This window comes from Geotrypetes seraphini, chromosome 14 (genome assembly GCF_902459505.1).
Source record: "Geotrypetes seraphini chromosome 14, aGeoSer1.1, whole genome shotgun sequence".
Lineage (NCBI taxonomy): Eukaryota > Metazoa > Chordata > Amphibia > Gymnophiona > Dermophiidae > Geotrypetes > Geotrypetes seraphini.
In genome coordinates, this window is record NC_047097.1 from 20,461,669 (window position 1) to 20,479,156 (window position 17,488).

Genomic DNA, 17,488 nt, shown 5'->3' on the forward strand with positions numbered 1-17,488 from the left:
AACCCCCCCCCCCCCACTTTACTTAATAGAGATCGCGCTGCGTTGTGGGGGGTTTGGGGAGTTGTAACCCCCCACATTTTACTGAAAACTTCACTTTTTCCCTGTTTTTAGGGAACAAGTTAAGTTTACAGTAAAATGTGGACGGTTACAACCCCCCAAACCCCCCCATAACGCCGGTGCGATCTCTATTAAGTAAACTGGGGGGGCTCCCCAACAAAACCCTCCGTCGGATCCCCTAAAAACTGTAATTTTTTTCAGCGCGCGCATCCATCTTGCGCTCAGTTGTCGGCGCGCGCCTTTGTCTTTCGCAGGGTTGTCTATGAACCCACACCTTGCAGTTAATATAGGTAGATAACATAGAACGGTACTTGCAAAAATACCTGTTAAGCATATTCCTTTGGTGTTGTTACACAAATCCACCATTATCCGAACCTAGAATTAAAAGAAAAATCAAACCAATTTCCAGCAGTGTCTCCAAAGCATTTCTTTTGAAACATTAGCTAGACAGAAGCCAAGAAAAACATTTACAGTTGATGGTGCAGAAAGGAACTAAACTTATCCTTCAGAGCTGCCATTTTAAGTCTTATGCAGAAAGCAAAGGCTAACTAAGAGCACCGAACTTTAAAAACAGTAAATTAATTTCAACCAAACTACCCCATTCAGTAAAACATGCTAAAAAGGTTGCTATACGTAGTCTGTAGAATGACATTATGGACCTGATTATGGAAGCAGCGCCTGCCAAACAGGTGCCAGCCACATGTCAATCACCCGCCGATGCTGCATCCATAATCACATCTTTTTTGTAACATAGGCATCTTAGGTGTCCGTAGACATCTCTATGTGCCCTATGGCGCATGCATTTTTATTTTTAAAAACATGCATCCCATTTGGTTCATTAGATCAGTGGTTCCCAACCCTGTCCTGGAGGAAAACCAGGCCAATCGGATTTTCAGGCTAGCCCTAATGAATATGCATGAGAGAGATTTGCATATGATGGAAGCGATAGGCATGCAAATTTGCTTCATGCATATTCATTAGGGCTAGCCTGAAAACCCAATTGGCCTGGTGTTCCTCCAGGACAGGGTTGGGAACCACTGCTCTAGACCAATGGTTCCCAACCCTGTCCTGGAGGACCAGCAGGCCAATCGGGTTTTCAGGCTAGCCCTAATGAATTTGCATGACAGAGATTTGCATATGATGGAAGTGACAGGCATGCAAATCTACCCCATACATATTCATTAGGGTTATCCTGAAAACCCGATTGGCCTGCTGTTCCTCCAGGACAGGGTTGGGAACCACTGCTCTAGGCCAATGTTTCTCAACTCAATCCTGGAGTACCCCCTTGCCAGTCAGGTTTTTAGGATATCCACAAATATGCATGAAATAAATTTGCATATAATAGAAGCAGTGTATGCAAATCAAGTTTATGCATATTTATTGTGGATATCTTGAAAACCTGACCAGCAAGGGGATACGCCAGGACTGAGTTGAGAAACACTGCTCTAGACCGACTCCAATCTGCTTATATCTTCTTGAAGGTGTGGTCTCCAGAATTTTACACAATATTTTGTGTAAATGAGATCCCTCCAAAGTCTTCTACAGAGGTATTATCAACTTCTTTCCCTACTGGCCATTCCTCTCTCTATGCAGCCAAGCATCCCAGTTTTTGCCATTGCCTTTTTTACGTTTGGCTACTTTGCACTTGATACTGTTATAGTACGGTGAGTGAACATGTGAATGGTTTTGCATCACTTCATATAGTGTCTGGCATGGAAGGACAGACTGTGTGCTGGGGAAGAGAAGAAGTTGACGAATAGAGTGCCTTAAAAGAGGATGTGCCTGGACGAATAGGAGGGTGAGACAAAGAAAGTACTAGGAAGGACTGAGAGATAGGAGAGCAATAAAATAGAATGATGTGAGCAGAGGGAAGGAAAGAGATTGGGAAGGAAAAATAAAGGATAAGAGCATACTTTGCCATACTGGAAAAGTCCGATGGTCAATCAAGCCCAACAATGGCCAGCCCAGATCATAATTACCTGGCAAGATCTCAAAAGAGAGTGAGGAGAGTGTGGTGAAGTGGTTAGAGCACCCCAAGGTTGTGGGTTCACACTCATACTGCTCCTTGTGACCCTGGGCAAGCCACTTAATCCTCCACTGCGTCAGCCACATTACATGGACTGTGAGGCTGATTGTAAATCACTTAATACACGTTGTCTAAGTGGTATATCAAAGCCCTATCCCTTAATGGACGGAGGCAAGAGGAGAGAGAGAAGGGGAAAGAGGAGACAGGGAAAAGAAAGGTAGGAAGGAGAGATGGGAAAGAAGTAGAAAGAGGTTAAGGGTGATATGGAGGAGAGTAGAAAGGAGGGAAAGGTAGAGAAACAGTTCAGAGGAAGAATGAGGAAATTATGGGGAGGTGGGGAAGGGTGAGTGAATTGAAGAGAAAAGATGTGTGTGGAGAGCTGAGGAATGTATAGGTGAGACAAAGGAAAACACAAAGAAAAGGTAAAAGAAAATAAATTGGATCTGTAACAAAGAAAATTGACAACAGAATGGAAAAATCTAGGGACGATGCCAAGAGAATAAAATGGATGGCAGAAGAAATAAACTTAGGACCCAGTAAAAGCATTTATTTCTGATTGGGGCAGTCTTCAAATTTTCAGTAGCATTAACTGGATAGTGCTGCTGAAAATACTTGCAGACTGGATAAGCTCAAGGGCAGAGAATAGACAGAGTGGAAAATTATCTGGAGAGCTGCGATATTCAGTGAAAAAGCTGCCCTATGTTATCTCGATAATTCTTTGCAAAATGACAGCATTCACCACTGTCTAGCTTTATATATTCAGGTATATACTGTATTTAAATGATACAGCTAGTGATTTAAACAAACACTAGATGTGGAGTTTATTGTTATTTTGTTAGTACTTATAGTCTAAAAAGTGATTTACATTCAGGTACTCAAACATTTTTGCCTATCTGTCCCGGTGGGCTCACACTCTACCTGGGGCAATGGGGGATTAAGTAACTTGCCCAGGAGCAAGGTAGGATTTGAACCCACAACCTCAGTATGCTGAGACTGTAGCTCTAACCGCTGCACCACACACTTCTCAGTTTAAATATTGACCAGTTAAAATAAGATGGGAGAGGAAACCTGAAATAAGAAAATATGAGAAATGTGTATGTGTGGATTACAGAGAAATTATCAGGTGAAAGGAGAGAGGGAGAGAGAAAGCTAATCAATACCAATTTGAGGAAGTATTTGGCAATGCTATAGAAATAATAAGTAGTACTAGTATAGTTCAAACCTTGCCACTAATCTGAGCTCCTATGCTAGAGGGATGCCCAAAGCTAAAGAAGTTACAATGAACAGGGACTGAAGCACGCACCCCCCACCCAAATTTCTGCATAGTGCTCTAGCATGTCAAACCTCAGTCCTGCTGCAATGGCCCACAGAACTGAATTCAGATCACCTACCAACCTGATCCAGTCTAGAACCAGTTCAGTTCTATAGGAACTTGAGAAAGTGTTCTGTGCTATGCAAAAATGAGGTGTTGGTGTTAAAAGTTTGAACTGGCCTGTTAAAATGGCAGTCTAGGCATGAAATTAGAGCAATTTTGCATTTTCAAAACTGTGCACCTTATTATTTTAGTCAGAAATGCATGCAGAAAAAAAAATATGTGCACGTTTCTGTGGTTGCTTCTTCAACGGGAGATCTTCTTACATTTTTTTCCATCATGTGAACATTGGATTTGCTCTATTTAACATTTTCTCAGCTAGTTAGTTAATTAGGCGCCATCGACTCGTTTTCGAGGCCTAGCGACTTGATGAATTACAGATCTAAAAATTATGGCATTTCAGCATTGTTTTCAAAGCATTGGCTAATCCATTACCATCACCTGTAATCATTTAGCTGCATGGGTTGAAACAGTCTTATCACAATATAGGCAAAACAGAGGGGGAAACCCCCAATGGTACCCTAAAAGTTATGGTACAGAAGATAGATATGGACTACACCAAAACTGAAATCAACAGAAAAGGGGAGAAGTAGCAACAGTTGCACAGCAAGGGCCATGAGAAGAAAAAGAGCTAGCCAAAGCACGGAAATACCACCATACAACATAGAAGGGGTGGGGGGGGGGGGGAGGTTTTACAAACATATTAATTTTTTTTTAAACCCATAAACCCTGAGGTAGATTTGTGGTATCCTGAAGAACAATGTTGAAAGAACTGCGGCATTTAGAAACACCTGCAGCCACAAAGTGAAACTTCAGAAGTCTATACTTTATTTATTTTTTTAATTCTTTATTTAAACGCTGCGTCCAAGCATACAACATCATGTCATAACCCAGGGGTGTCCAAGGTCGGTCCTCGAGGGCCGCAATCCAGTCGGGTTTTCCCCAATGAATATGCATGAGATCTATTAGCATACAATGAAAGCAGTGCATGCAAATAGACCTCATGTATATTCATTGGGGAAATCCTGAAAATCCGACTGGACTGCGGCCCTCGAGGACCGACATTACCAGAAAAGCAGTAAAAACAGTGTACAACAGGGGTGTCCAATGTCGGTCCTCGAGGGCCGCAGTCCAGTCGGGTTTTCAGGATTTCCCCAATGAATATGCATGAGATCTATGTGCATGCACTGCTTTCAATGCATATTCATTGGGGAAATCCTGAAAACCCGACTGGATTGCGGCCCTCGAGGACCGACATTGGACACCCCTGGTGTACAAGAAACGCAAAACCCCTCCCCCCATGGAAGAACCCCCCCCCCCCCAAACTCCATCCCCTACCCATACCCAGCCCCCCCCCCCCACCCCCGTTAACTGCATTATTGCACCCCACTGAAAGCAAGAACATATCCGACTACTACTAGACGTAGTGCGCATGCGCCTTCCTTCGCCGGGCAGCTGAAGCCCAAACCCAACGCTAGTAGCCCAGAAGGTTGACCTTGAAGGATTCGAAACCAATAAAGCAGCTCGTTTCCCTCTTTCTGTCCCGGGAACTGTTTCCTTAAAGGCAAACCTACCGGGACCAAGGAGTAGGTCATCATCATCATGAGCATGTCGTCCTCGTCCGCCCTGAGCTGAGGCTGCCGGTGGCTTCTCTTGTTCCTGGAGACCGGGGTCCCGTCCTCCTCCTCGGCCCCCGCTCGGTGCCTGGCGCTCAGCTCCGCCAAGAGCTGGCCGAGGGGCGAGGAGGGCTCCGGGGGCTCGTCCAGGAGGCGGCGGCGGCTCTCCAGCTCCCGCAGCCTGCCCGTCAGCTGCGCCCATTGGCCCAGCAGGAAGAGCGTGCCCGCCGCGTTCAGCGCTGTGAGCAGAGCCGCCGCCGCCAGCAGGCTGCGGCCCGCGGCGCTGCCCGTCGCTGCCAGCATCTCGGCCCCCCGGGGGAGAGAGAGAGAGAGAGATCGGCCCAGGTACTGCGGCCAGCCCGGGACAGGCGAGGGAGAGAGCTGCTGGGCGGGGGCGGGGGGAGGGATGAGTCGGAGAGCGGGGCACTGGGGCTCCAAATGAAATGGTGCGGGACGGATCCGAGGGAAAGGAGCCCCTCCCCCAACATCTTTTTCATTATTGGATAAATTTATTAGCTCATTATATATTTGTTATGTAAATTCTCCCTTTTTTTTTTTAATTGTGTTCATTGTATAAATTGCTATTTTTATAATATCTTATATGTTATTTCCTATTTTAGTATTATGTTTAATTATATGTCACTTTTATATATTGTAATTCGCTTAGGAACAATTTTAATTAAGCGATTAATCAAATATAAATAAAACTTGAACGGGGGGGGGGGGGTAGGGGAGAGGTAAAGTTCGGTTTTCCGGCACCCAAGATATGAATGGCCGAGTGAGGAATAAATCTGTGAGTCGAAGAGCAGGGCACTGGGGCTCCAAATGAAATGGTGCGGGACGGATCCGAGGGAAAGGAGTCCCTCCCCCAACACCAGGCTTTAGCGCTTTGATCATGTTAATATCTTTTTCATTATTGGATAAATTTATTAGCTCATTATATATTTGTTATGTAAATTCTCCCTTTTTTTTTTTTTAATTGTATTCATTGTATAAATTGCTATTTTTATAATATCTTATATGTTATTTCCTATTTTAGTATTATGTTTAATTATATGTCACTTTTATATATTGTAATTCGCTTAGAAACAATTTTAATTAAGCGATTAATCAAATATAAATAAAACTTGAACGGGGGGGAGGGGAGAGGTAAAGTTCGGTTTTCCGGCACCCAAGATATGAATGGCTGAGAGGGGACATGATTGAAACATTCAAGATATTGAAGGGAATTGACTTAGTAGAGAAAGAGAGACTGCTCACCCTCTCCAAGGTGAAGAGAACGAGAGGGCACTCACTAAAGTTAGAAGGGAAAAGATTCCGTACAAACGTAAGGAAGTTCTTCTTCACCCAGAGAGTGGTAGAAATATGGAACACTCTTCCGGAGGCTGTTGTAGGGGAAAGCACCCTTCAGGGATTCAAGACAAGGTTGGATAAGTTACTACTGGGAAAGAACATATGCAAGACTCAAATAGGGCACTGGGTCTTTGACCTTATGGCCGCTGTGTGAGCGGACTGCTGGGCACGATGGACCACTGGTCTGACCCAGCAGCGGCAATTCTTATGAGGGAGACCAAGACCAGCCCAACTGGAAATCAAAATGATCTGACAACAAAGTTATCAGGCTAATAATCAAAACATTTAAACATCCAAAAACCAGCCTAAGTCAGCACTTGGACTAGCCAGGATGTCCACGTGCCAAAGACGGGGATAGTTGATTGTCTCTGGATTTTTCTCTTTTCAGGCTAAATTATGAACCCTAAATAACTAACAGACTGTGAATGAGGGAAATCAATATTTAAATTCCACATACCTTCTAACCCCTTTATGAAGCCGCGTGGCGGTAAAAACTCTGACACTCATCAAGTTTCAAGTTTATTAAAATTTGATAAAACACTAATCATAAATTCTAAGCATTTGACAGTTAAAAAATTAAAATGGGGAACAATCAAAGGACTTATTAAGACACAACTTACTTACATGAAAACAACAGGATAGTGGGGAGAAATACAATTTTAAAAGGAGAGAGTACAATTAAATGTAAAAACAAAAGAGTAATGGGAGGAATCATATTGATGTTAAATATAAGTAAAAACAGAATATAGCAAGGGAGGAGCCAGAAATCAATTAGCAATCTTAAGTGTCTTTAAATAAGACACTTTTAAGGTTAACCTAAAATTTTTCTAGATTTTGCTCAGCCCTTAGATATGATGGTAAAGAATTCCATATTGTATAGTTGCAAATGAAGAGGCCCTTCGGGTACGAATGATTTTTAGGGATGGGACATGAAGAAGGTGCTGTGATGCGGATCTTAAAGTTCTCAAAGGTTCAAGAGGAATAAGATACTTATGAATAAAAGCAGGTTCCTTGGTGTTCGTAGTTTTAAAGGAGATTAGGGCGATTTTATAAGTAATAGGGTGGTGGATTGGTCGCATTTTTTTTTTAACAGAGGAGGGACGTGATCAAATTTCTTCTTGTTCATTAAGGAATTCTCTGAGCATCGGCGCTGTTACCGCTGCGGCCGGCAATAAAAACCCCTAACGCAGCGTGATAAAAGGGGGCTTAGTACGCCTTTTGATCTTGTACAGGTCTCTCTCTTCTAAGGTTTCGGTTACTTACTTAGGGCCTCTTTTAGCCAAATGTGATAGAGCTTTTTACCATGAGCTGTCACTCAATTCCTATGAGCATCGGGGCATTTACCTCACCGGCCCACAGTACTCTACTGCGGCTTGATAAATGGAGTTCTTAAATTGTAAGGGCCTGATGTTCAAAATGATTTAACTAAGCAGGAGAAGCTCTTATTTGGTTAAATTGCAGCAGAGAACCCAACCACTCATATTCAAGTTTATTTATTTTCAAGGTTCCCAGTTTTATTTGGGCTTACTTTTCCGCAAAATAGTCATAGCCTTCTAGGTGGCTTACAATCTATTGGGGGGGAGAGGATGGATTATTATCTATTTGGGGGGAAGCAGCTAATAATCAGATAGTGTAGCTATTTGCTGTGTTTTCACATATATACCCCGCAAATAGATATAACCCGCACCCATGGAAATCAAGCTGTAATGTAAAAAAAAAATGTTATGGATAGCCCACACCCATATCTTCCCAGCACCTTTTAATTTACAGAGGTGTACTTCTTGGAGTCAGATTATGACTCGGACTTTGCTGGATTTTCTTCTAATGACAAATACGATAACTGAAGCCCATGAGTGATCTGAACATTTATCTTAATTTCTCTTCATTAGGTTGATTAAAAGGACATTAGAACGACAATGTCCAGCAGTGTTGTGTGTGTGTGTGTTTTTGCTATGTTACTATGGGTGCTGCGCATAGGAAGTGACATCATAGGGAGAGCCTACGGGGTTGTGAGGAGCATGTTGTTGACCACCACAAACAACAACTTCAATTAGAGGTACGGAGAAGGGAAGGGAAGGAGCATGCGTCAGGCTGCATCAGTGAAGAAGTTGGGGAGGGGGCATGAGCAGTAGGCGGGATCGGGGCAGGAGTGGAGGGGCAGAGAGTGGTGGGGGAGGGGTACCACCGCCCTGGACACCTCTCACCCTCGCTACGCCACTGCTTTTAGGCACACTAATCTAGGCACCTAAAGGTAGGCACTTTTTAGTGAATCAGAGCCTCAGTGCCAGTAGTCACATGGGTTCCAGCATTGATATCTGGCTACCAATGGCAGTCACTGCTGTCCAAAGCAGTAACTGCTGTTGGATGAATGCAGTGAGGGGGGGGGGTGGGTAAGTTTCTTGAGACAGGAATTTATTGTACCTAAAATCTACTAATACTAAAAGCTATTTTAAACATCTTTTGAAATGGCAGTCTAAACATCAAATTTTATAACTGGCAGATAAGTATGCACTTCTATTTAAGATTTGCACTTGTGAAATATTGTGTAAACCATGTTGTGTACAGCTTTATATTTTTTTTTAAATCTTGAGACAAGTGTTACAAAATAGTGGAAAAACACAGCATCAAACATCACTATATTGGAAAGACAACTCAGAGTCTGGCAAGTGTCCGAGTAAGCTTTCTGTTTGAAAAGAACAAAATACATCTAATAAAGCAGTGATTGTTAAGCAGAACATATAAATGAGAACCAAGCACAGGATGACGAATGAAACATCCAAGCCGGAAGAAATTACACAAAGCAGCTGCAAGGATGCTTCCCTCTCTGTCAGAAACATAAAATAATTGACTTTACAAAGCCATACGATAACTTCTTAAAGAAAAGAGCACATTCACAGAAACAAGAAATGCTACAGAAACCCAATAAACGCAAAAACCACCATCCCCCCACAACCCATCATCCTTCACATGCACACACTCTCACTTCCATCCATGGGATGCAGTTAATGATTCATGGTCCACAGGATACAAAAAAGGCCAAATCCTAGATCATTTGGCTGTGCTCTGCAGATCTTAATAGGTGGTGTGAATTGTACTGCCAAAAATGCCCCTTAGAATCAGTCAGAATAAATGGAAAGGAAAGCTTTAGGACAGGCTCGTCCAACCCGGCCCTCCGTGTTCTTTTTTTTTCTGGCCCTCGGAAGCTTGGTAATTCATGTGGTGTTTAGAGTAAGATTCATAGAAGCCAACATTTCAAAATGGTTGGGCCTGCTGAACTCAAGCTCACAACAAACTTCCCCTCACCCAGCAAAGAAAAACAAAATACATCTCATAGTGAATGACCAGCCTGTATCTAGATGTCAAGAGTAGAACAGATATTTTGGGCAAATCAAAAGCAAGGGTCCTGTCCCCCTTGCAACTTGTCAGCATCATCCTCTCTCTCTCTATTCAGGCCATCTACAGCACTTTTCTCCAACCAGACCCTCAGCCCGTCATCTGACTATACCACACTTTTTTCCTTCAATTTTTTCACTTCCCCTAATTTATTTTTCTTCCTTGCTCCTCGTCCTCTTTCTTTCCCTCCCTCCCTCCCTCCCTCCTTACTCCCTCTGCACTTTTTAACAGCATAATTTGATGCTTTATATTTGGGAGCAGGGAGTTTAATAGCTCGCTTCCTGCTCCACTCCCTAAACCTTTTACATCCTGTTCTGCTTCTCATTTCCACTTGACCCAGACTTCTGTTTCCCTACACTCCCCAGCAGGCTCCAATGCACTTTTCCCTAACCAGGTGCTTTTCAATGCTTTCCGCTTCCCACTTCTCACTCTCCTCTAAAGGTAAGACTTCATTTCCATGTTTCCAAAAAGCTTTTTAAAAAGCTTACTATCCCGCACCAAGAGCGAATCTTCTGGGCAGCTCACAATCTAAAAATCCAACCGAAAAAGGACAAGGGTGATTAGTGACATAAATAAATCACATAAAACATGAAAGTGAGGTTAGGAGAGCGAACTGTAATCTATATATATAAAATCGGAGGTATGTATGTGTGTATGTATGTGTGTGTGTGTATGTGCCGCGATCACGCAAAAACGGCTGTAGTTTGTGTTCTCTTCCTTCCCTTCGTCCCTGATTAGTAACGCACCAAAGCTTATGTAGAAGGCGGTAAGAAAAAGGATGGAAGGGTTTACACGTGGCCGTAGTCATCGGGGGTTAACTTTTCGCCGGGTACCGAAATACGGGACCTTTTCATACAAATTATTAATGACATGTCCCAATTTCACCCTCTTCAATAAAAACTACAAGTACAAGTTCCATATCCTCTTTTTTATAATGTTTTTTTGTGTGGCGGGGGTTAACTTTTTGGCGGGGCTTATCTGGAAAAGATCCAAGCCTTCGGCTATATTTAAAAGTGAGTCTCTCAGACAGGAACCGGCTTACAATAGGATGTATATGGGACAGAGAAAAGATGGATGATTGACAAAGAAAGAGAAGAAATGTCAAAAGGACAGGAAACCCTGGAAAGAGAATTAAGAAAAAATAACAGAGAAAAGAGACACTGGCACCAAAGCAATGCTCAGACAACAAAGGTAGGAAAAAAGTAATTTTTTCTGAATGTACCAACTGTAATATATCAGAAAATGTGCATCTTTGATATCTTGCATTTCATTTTATTTCTGTTACTAGGATAGGTTTTCTATGTAGGTCTCCCTTTCTCCTCTTCACCCCATCCCACTACCTTGGATGAGATGGCGTTATAGGGAGCCACCTGGGCCTATTCAGTCTTAGCTATGCCACTACTCAAAAGCTACCAATGATTTTATACAAGCTGCAGCAATAGTATATAAAGCATGGAACAACAAAACCAGCACTTTAAAATTACTTTCCAAGTAATTGGTAGAAGTGTAAGAACTTCAAACAAAGGAGAAATGTGGTCATAATGCTGAAAATTAATGAGGATGAGATTTACCCAGCTATCTAGAATGTTACCTTTGCTTTTGAAGCTTTTATTTTTCTCAATACAGGTGTATTGTTTTAGACTTAAAGGTATGTATATTTATTGATGTTTCCTAGGTTAAAAAACATTTCCGGGCTGATATTCAGCCATTAATCCATAACTCTGAAAAGATGAAGTTACGACTGTCTTATTTTGGTCAAACTTTCAGAAGAGAAAGATCATTGGAGAAGGACATTATGTTTGGGAAGACTGAAAGAATCAGACGAAGAGGGCAATCAGATGGCTGGACATGTTGAAAACAACCATGGGGAGGACCTTACCGGAGTAGCACAAAAATCTATTTTTAGATCTGTAATTCATCAAGTCGCTAGGCCTCGAAAACGAGTCGATGGCGCCTAATTAACTAACTAGCTGAGAAAATGTTAAATAGAGCAAATCCAATGTTCACAGGATGGAAAAAAAATGTAAGAAGATCTCCCGTTGAAGAAGCAACCACAGAAACGTGCACATTTTTTTTTCTGCAGGCATTTCTGACTAAAATAATAAGGTGCACAGTTTTGAAAATGCAAAATTGCTCTAATTTCATGCCTAGACTGCCTTAGCTACAGTATATGCTAAAGTGCAATCAGGGATATCGAGTTAATAGACACAAAGCCAGAAAAACTATAATAAACACCGGAAAAAACTGGCCTGTAGAGGTAACTAACCTATGAAGGGTGATCAAACAGATTCATAAAAAAGCTCAGAGATATGAAACTCTGAAGGGAAGGTTGTGAGACCTCCCTTGGAAAAAGAGTTCACCTTCCAGTCATAGTCCTTTTAAAAAAATCTTTGATCACTCCTTCAAAGGTATGTATGAAAGCTCATCTCTAAAAACTTCGAAAAGATTGTGTCCAAACAAGGTACCGCATTTCAAATTGCGAATGTCACTGCACCTGTGGCAACTTCTGAGCAATTTACTTAGCTTGTATGCAGGATTCAGGGGGTCCCAACGCGGCCCCGTTTCGATCCCTGCTTCAGGGGACCCGAATATGAATACCCTTAACAGGTTCCTATATCAAGTTCAAGGTGGAAACGAATTTCTGTTGTGACGTGCAGCTGAAGATTCGCTGCTGACGAGACGTGGTGACTTCTGAGTTTTTAAAAGGACTATGACGGGAAGGTAAACTCTTTTTCCAAGGGAGGTCTCACAACCTTCCCTTCAGAGTTTCGTATCTTTGAGCTTTTTTGTGAATCTGTTTGATCACCCTTCATAGGTTAGTTACCTATACAGGCCAGTTTTTTTCCGGTGTTCAGCTACAGTATATGCAGGTAAAAGCACATTCATAGAGGAACAAGGTGTACACTGTTATCCATGCACAGATAGGTAATTTCAGATCGTTCTTTTAACATTTGAAAATGGTATTTGAACATTTCTCTGCCTTTGCTGGCAGGCAGATAGATGCTCACTGCATCACCAATCCCTAGGGTGTCTCTCTAATCTCTAAACTGATTCTGTTCCTTTGTTAGATGTTTTTTTTTTGTCTAAGATGATAAAGTAAGGCATGGCCATGTGCTTTATCCATGTGATTAGTCACCTCAAATGGAGAGCACGGTGCATGACTGAATTTTCTCTTTTATGTACCAGAAAATGAGACTAGCCTATCACAATGAGTGAATCTGGAGTGCCAGAGTCATTTTAGTCCTGAAAGGTACACAGCTTGTATAATGTTATTTAGCAAAATGTTTACTTCGTCTGCGCAGTAGTTCATGTAGCATGATCATGATTATTTCTGTTTGGCAGATTCTGTTTCTCCGTTATTTTCTCGCTCACATTAAAAAACAAAAAGATTTAAATGCTATTAATTTCAGCCAGATAGTACTTGTGCAAATTAGGCATTGAATTGGGTGGGCGTCCTGAAGTCTCAACCACATGACCACCCCTTTGTATTTTAGGTTTAACGGGACTGGCAATTGATGATTATGCAATTCTATCTTGCTCAGAAGCAAACACCTTAATTAATTGATTAACATATAAAACATATGATTTGCATGTTATGAGTTTTAGGCTTGAGCAGAGGTAGGTAATCTCTGTGCTCAAGGAAACATCCTGGGTACTTCTCTCTCTTTTCTATATGGATCAGGACCAGAACATGTCACACAATCTCAACGATGGTACACTACACCAGTGGTATAGTCATGGGTTGACCTGGATGAGCATAGGCCCACCGAAAAGTGGCACACTACTGCAGTAGCTGGTGAGAATCCCCAAGCCCTTGGAGCTGAAGTTCCTTGAAGGTGCCCAGAAACTTCTGTGTACAGTTCAACCAGTGGGGGGTGGGGGGCTGTCCGCCCAAACGCCATCATGGTGAGGGCCAGGTACCTGTCCTCCTCTCTGCTCCCCCTGCTTCTTCCTTGCCACCCCACTGCCATTGTGCACGCCACTTCCCTTCCCCCTCTGAAACGTTCCTGGCATGAACTCCCAACCTGCAGTGTCAGCTTTTCCTCTGATGTCACTTCCTGAACCCGTGCCTAGGAAGTGACATCAGAGGAAGAGTCGATGCTAATTTAATTGCTCCCCCCAAACTGCTAGAACAAAAAGGAATTAAGGTAGAACTACATAATTGATAGGAAAGAACAGGGAAGAGGAATCATAATAAGGAAGGGAGATGTAAATTCTTTCAAAAAGAAAAAGAATCAGTACTGCAGGTTAATTTTTCTGCTGCTTGTCACACTCTACACAAGAGAGGGACAGGTTGATTTGTAGTGTAGTAGATAAATTGCCTGGCTATTTCACTATTTTTTTTTTTCCTTTGTTGGAAGAGATATTTTTGCTTCTTGGTTTTGCTTTGTTTGGTGAAACTGCAACAACCTTCATTGTAGCTAGCTAGCCAGCCTCTGACAACAAAAACACGCTTACCTCCTAGAGCGACACCTATAGGACGCAGTTAAACTGATTAGAAATGGGCATTTAGATGCAGCTTAATTCTTAGGACGTGATTCTATAACGTGCATCTATATTTTACAGAATCACACTAGGCGCTGTAACTATGGATGCCTAGTTGACACCTATATTTTAGGCATCATTTATAAAATCAGGCCCACCCATAATTTGCTTTCTAGCTACACTTCTGAACAAATGACAAACTGCACTTTATCAGATGACTGTGATCAGAGAAATGTAAATGATGGTAATACTCTGGTAATCCTGCAGTGTTTTTAGTCTGCAGTGAAGTGAAGACTGCATGAATATCATTGAATTTTAGATCACTTTTCCAACTTCTGCAGCACAAAAATTCATAGACAAAGCAAATCTAAAAGCTCAAGAGCCTAGATATACCTCTTATGAAAGGAAGCCTTTATGATTTAAATGATGACAAGAAGTTATTAACTTTTCTGGAGTTTGTACAAAATATGCATGTTTATTTCCAAAAACATTATGAGACAATCAGGGCCTTTGGCCCCTCCTACTGTATCCCAAGATGCATTGGGAGTGGGAAGCCTCATCATTTGCAGCATGCGGCCCTGTAGGCAGAAGGGAGTGAGCTTCTATCCTGCCATTTGCATTTATGAAGGTACAGGGGGGGTTTCCAGGGCTGTGGGAGGGGGGGACCAGGAATGTTGGGGGGTATGTGGGTGGGGGAGATGTCAGAGGATGTGGGAGGCAGCACGGGATATCAAGGGAATGTTGGGATGTGAGGGGGAATAGGGGGAAGAATTCGGTTCAAGTACCCTCCCCCTCTGGCTCTTAGGCTGGGATATGACCGGGTTTTTCTCTTCCCTTCCTGGCTGTGCCGGCTCCATGCCAGGTTTTCTCGGGCCCAGGGCAGGGTGCATGCTGGGTTTCGTAGTTCGTAGGGGCTTCCCTGTCACAATATGAATAACATAAGACAAGTGTTGGACGAGACGTAGACAAATTTGATACGGGAGGTACTGGGGTAAGGGTAAAAGTTAAAATTGCATCGAAGTTGAAATAAAAGAAGAGGAAGGGGATAAAAGCAAGGGAGGGAAAAGTCACTTCTTAAAAGCGGTTCTCTTTTATCGTCAATCATAGCGGGAGAGGGATCCTATCTTGTGCTTTGATATGCATCCTGAAATAAGAAGGTTTTGAATTTGCTTTTAAATTTGTCGAGGGACCACAAGTCTTTGCTTTTTCTTTTTTTTTGTATTGTTGGGTTTTCACATTGTGAATGTAGTGTGATATATGGAGCTGCTTAAGGAGCTAAAGGCAGGTTACTCAAGCAACATATTTAATCCTTTAAAGAGCTGATATTTAATAGATAGGGTATCATGGTACAGTTGTCACAAAGAGTACAGAATACATGCAATGTGACTCTCCTCCAGCTCCAATCATGTTGTGTTCCATCAACAAAAGAATGAAATTGGCACAGTGTACTTCCAGACAGTAAGCTACTTAGACGAAACAAAGGCAGACTTTTGGTGTAAGAGTACTGAGAAAAATGTCTGAATTGGAGCAGGTTTGATATTTGTAAGTATTAATTTGTTATTTAACAGGAGGACAGTCTTCATCTGATCCACTAACATTGCCCACTGGTACCTCTTTGCATGTAGAACACTCCTCTACAAGTATTTGTTAGTTTATGGCTCATGGTCACATATATAGTAAAGCCCTTGGTAGATGCCCACTTAGATGCCCCCCCCCCCCAGTGCTCCAGGCATTGGTTGTTCTCAACAAACGCCTTCCTTTCAGGCTTAGCTGCTTATCGATTCACAGACTGGCTCTCAACATGATATGTCACGTCTCCCTTACCTAAAGTTGGCACATGGGCCTACCATCCTTCCTGCCTGACTTATGCAATGACCCTGGCCCACTCGTTCACTGTAGCCATCGACTGATGCCAATCAGTTCCAGAATAAAACTGTAGTACTACCAGCTGGTTAGATGCTTGACTAACGGGAGAGAGTGCACAGACCACATGATCATTCTCGAATCTTGAGCGATACATTTTGAGCGATTTTATTTGTTCAGGAAACAATTTTGAACAGTTTTACTAAAGCGAGAACACAAACTTGGCACTTCCAGTACCCACCTAAGTATACAATGCTAGCGTGCGTGACTGTTATACAGTCTCTTTTACAAAGCCGCGTGGCAACAACCCCGAAGCCCTTTAAATCTCTAAGTAAAAGAGGCCGATAGTTAGCATGTAAGGGCTAGTTTGAGTGCCAAGCAGTATTCTATTTATTTAATTCGTTTTCTATCCTGTTTTCCCCAAGGAGCTCAGAATGGGTTACAGGTTAAACATACATACAATACAGTTAACAGGTTACAACATGACAGTTACAGTACAATTTGTCGATAGAAGATTGTGTCCTAATTCTATACATACTAGGGGTCTAATAACCTTAACAGGCAACTTCCTTAGTAATTAAATGCAAGAGGGTATGAACGGGGGAGGCACATGAGTGTGTCCAACAGTTATGCATGTAACTAACAGAATACAGTAAGTTATGTGCTAAAGTGCTGCATTTAGGGGCACGTCTTTATGCAGAAGTGGATGAGCCTACATTTAGGTGTCTATATTGCTTAGAATGCTAGTAGTCTATAAAGCAGTGTTTTCCAAGTCAGTCCTGGAGTATCCCCTTGCCAGTTAGGCTTTCAGATTATCTACAATGAAATATGCATGAAAGAGATTTGCATATAATGGAGGCAGTGTATGCAAATTAATTTCACGCATGGTCATTGTGGCGATCCTGATAACCTGACAGACACGGGCATAGAGATTCAGAGAATGACGTGGGGACAAATTTGTCCTTGTCCCCATGGGATCCATCTCCATCCCCATCCTGTCCCTGCCCCTGCAAGCTCTGTCCTCATTTGTACAAGCCTTGAACACTAAAGTGCCGATGAGGACAGAGCTTGCAGGGATGGGGCAGGGGCAGGGACAGAACTCACAAGGATGGAACAGGGATGGTGATAGATCCGAGGATGGTGATAGGTCCCGTGGGGACGGGGACAAATTTTGTCCTTGTGTAATTCTCTACAAGGGGGTTCTCCAGGACGGACTTGGGAAACACTGCTAAAAAGGAATTTCACATCCCAACATTGCCCCGATATCCCCCTCATCCCCCCTTACATCCAGTTTCCTTTCTAGCAGTGTTTCCAAAGTCAGTC

The 17,488-nt window shown here is 42.5% G+C and overlaps 2 protein-coding genes across 5 annotated transcripts in view; one reads left to right on the forward strand and one right to left on the reverse strand.

The window, feature by feature from the left end:
- GLDN (gliomedin) overlaps nucleotides 1–5,470 on the reverse strand; it is a 35,319-nt gene extending 29,849 nt beyond the window's left edge. The window contains exons 1-2 of one of the 3 annotated variants that reach the window (XM_033920419.1): nucleotides 5,030–5,470; nucleotides 381–432 (exon numbers count right to left, since the gene is read on the reverse strand). In XM_033920419.1, the coding sequence (XP_033776310.1) occupies nucleotides 381–432; nucleotides 5,030–5,374 (397 nt within the window). In that variant the 5' untranslated portion in view covers nucleotides 5,375–5,470. The remainder of the gene's footprint in view (nucleotides 1–380; nucleotides 433–5,029) is intronic. The other 2 variants (XM_033920418.1, XM_033920420.1) reach the window with 2 other exon arrangements.
- The window catches only part of LOC117348369 (aromatase-like), a 103,829-nt gene that overhangs the window by 12,117 nt on the left and 74,224 nt on the right, over nucleotides 1–17,488 (forward strand). The window contains exon 1 of one of the 2 annotated variants that reach the window (XM_033920421.1): nucleotides 14,898–14,930. The exons of the other annotated variant lie outside the window; for it this stretch is intronic. Coding sequence (XP_033776312.1) covers nucleotides 14,925–14,930 — 6 coding nt within the window. The 5' untranslated portion in view covers nucleotides 14,898–14,924. Of the gene's footprint in view, nucleotides 1–14,897; nucleotides 14,931–17,488 lie in introns of those variants that run through there. 2 annotated transcript variants of the gene reach the window in all.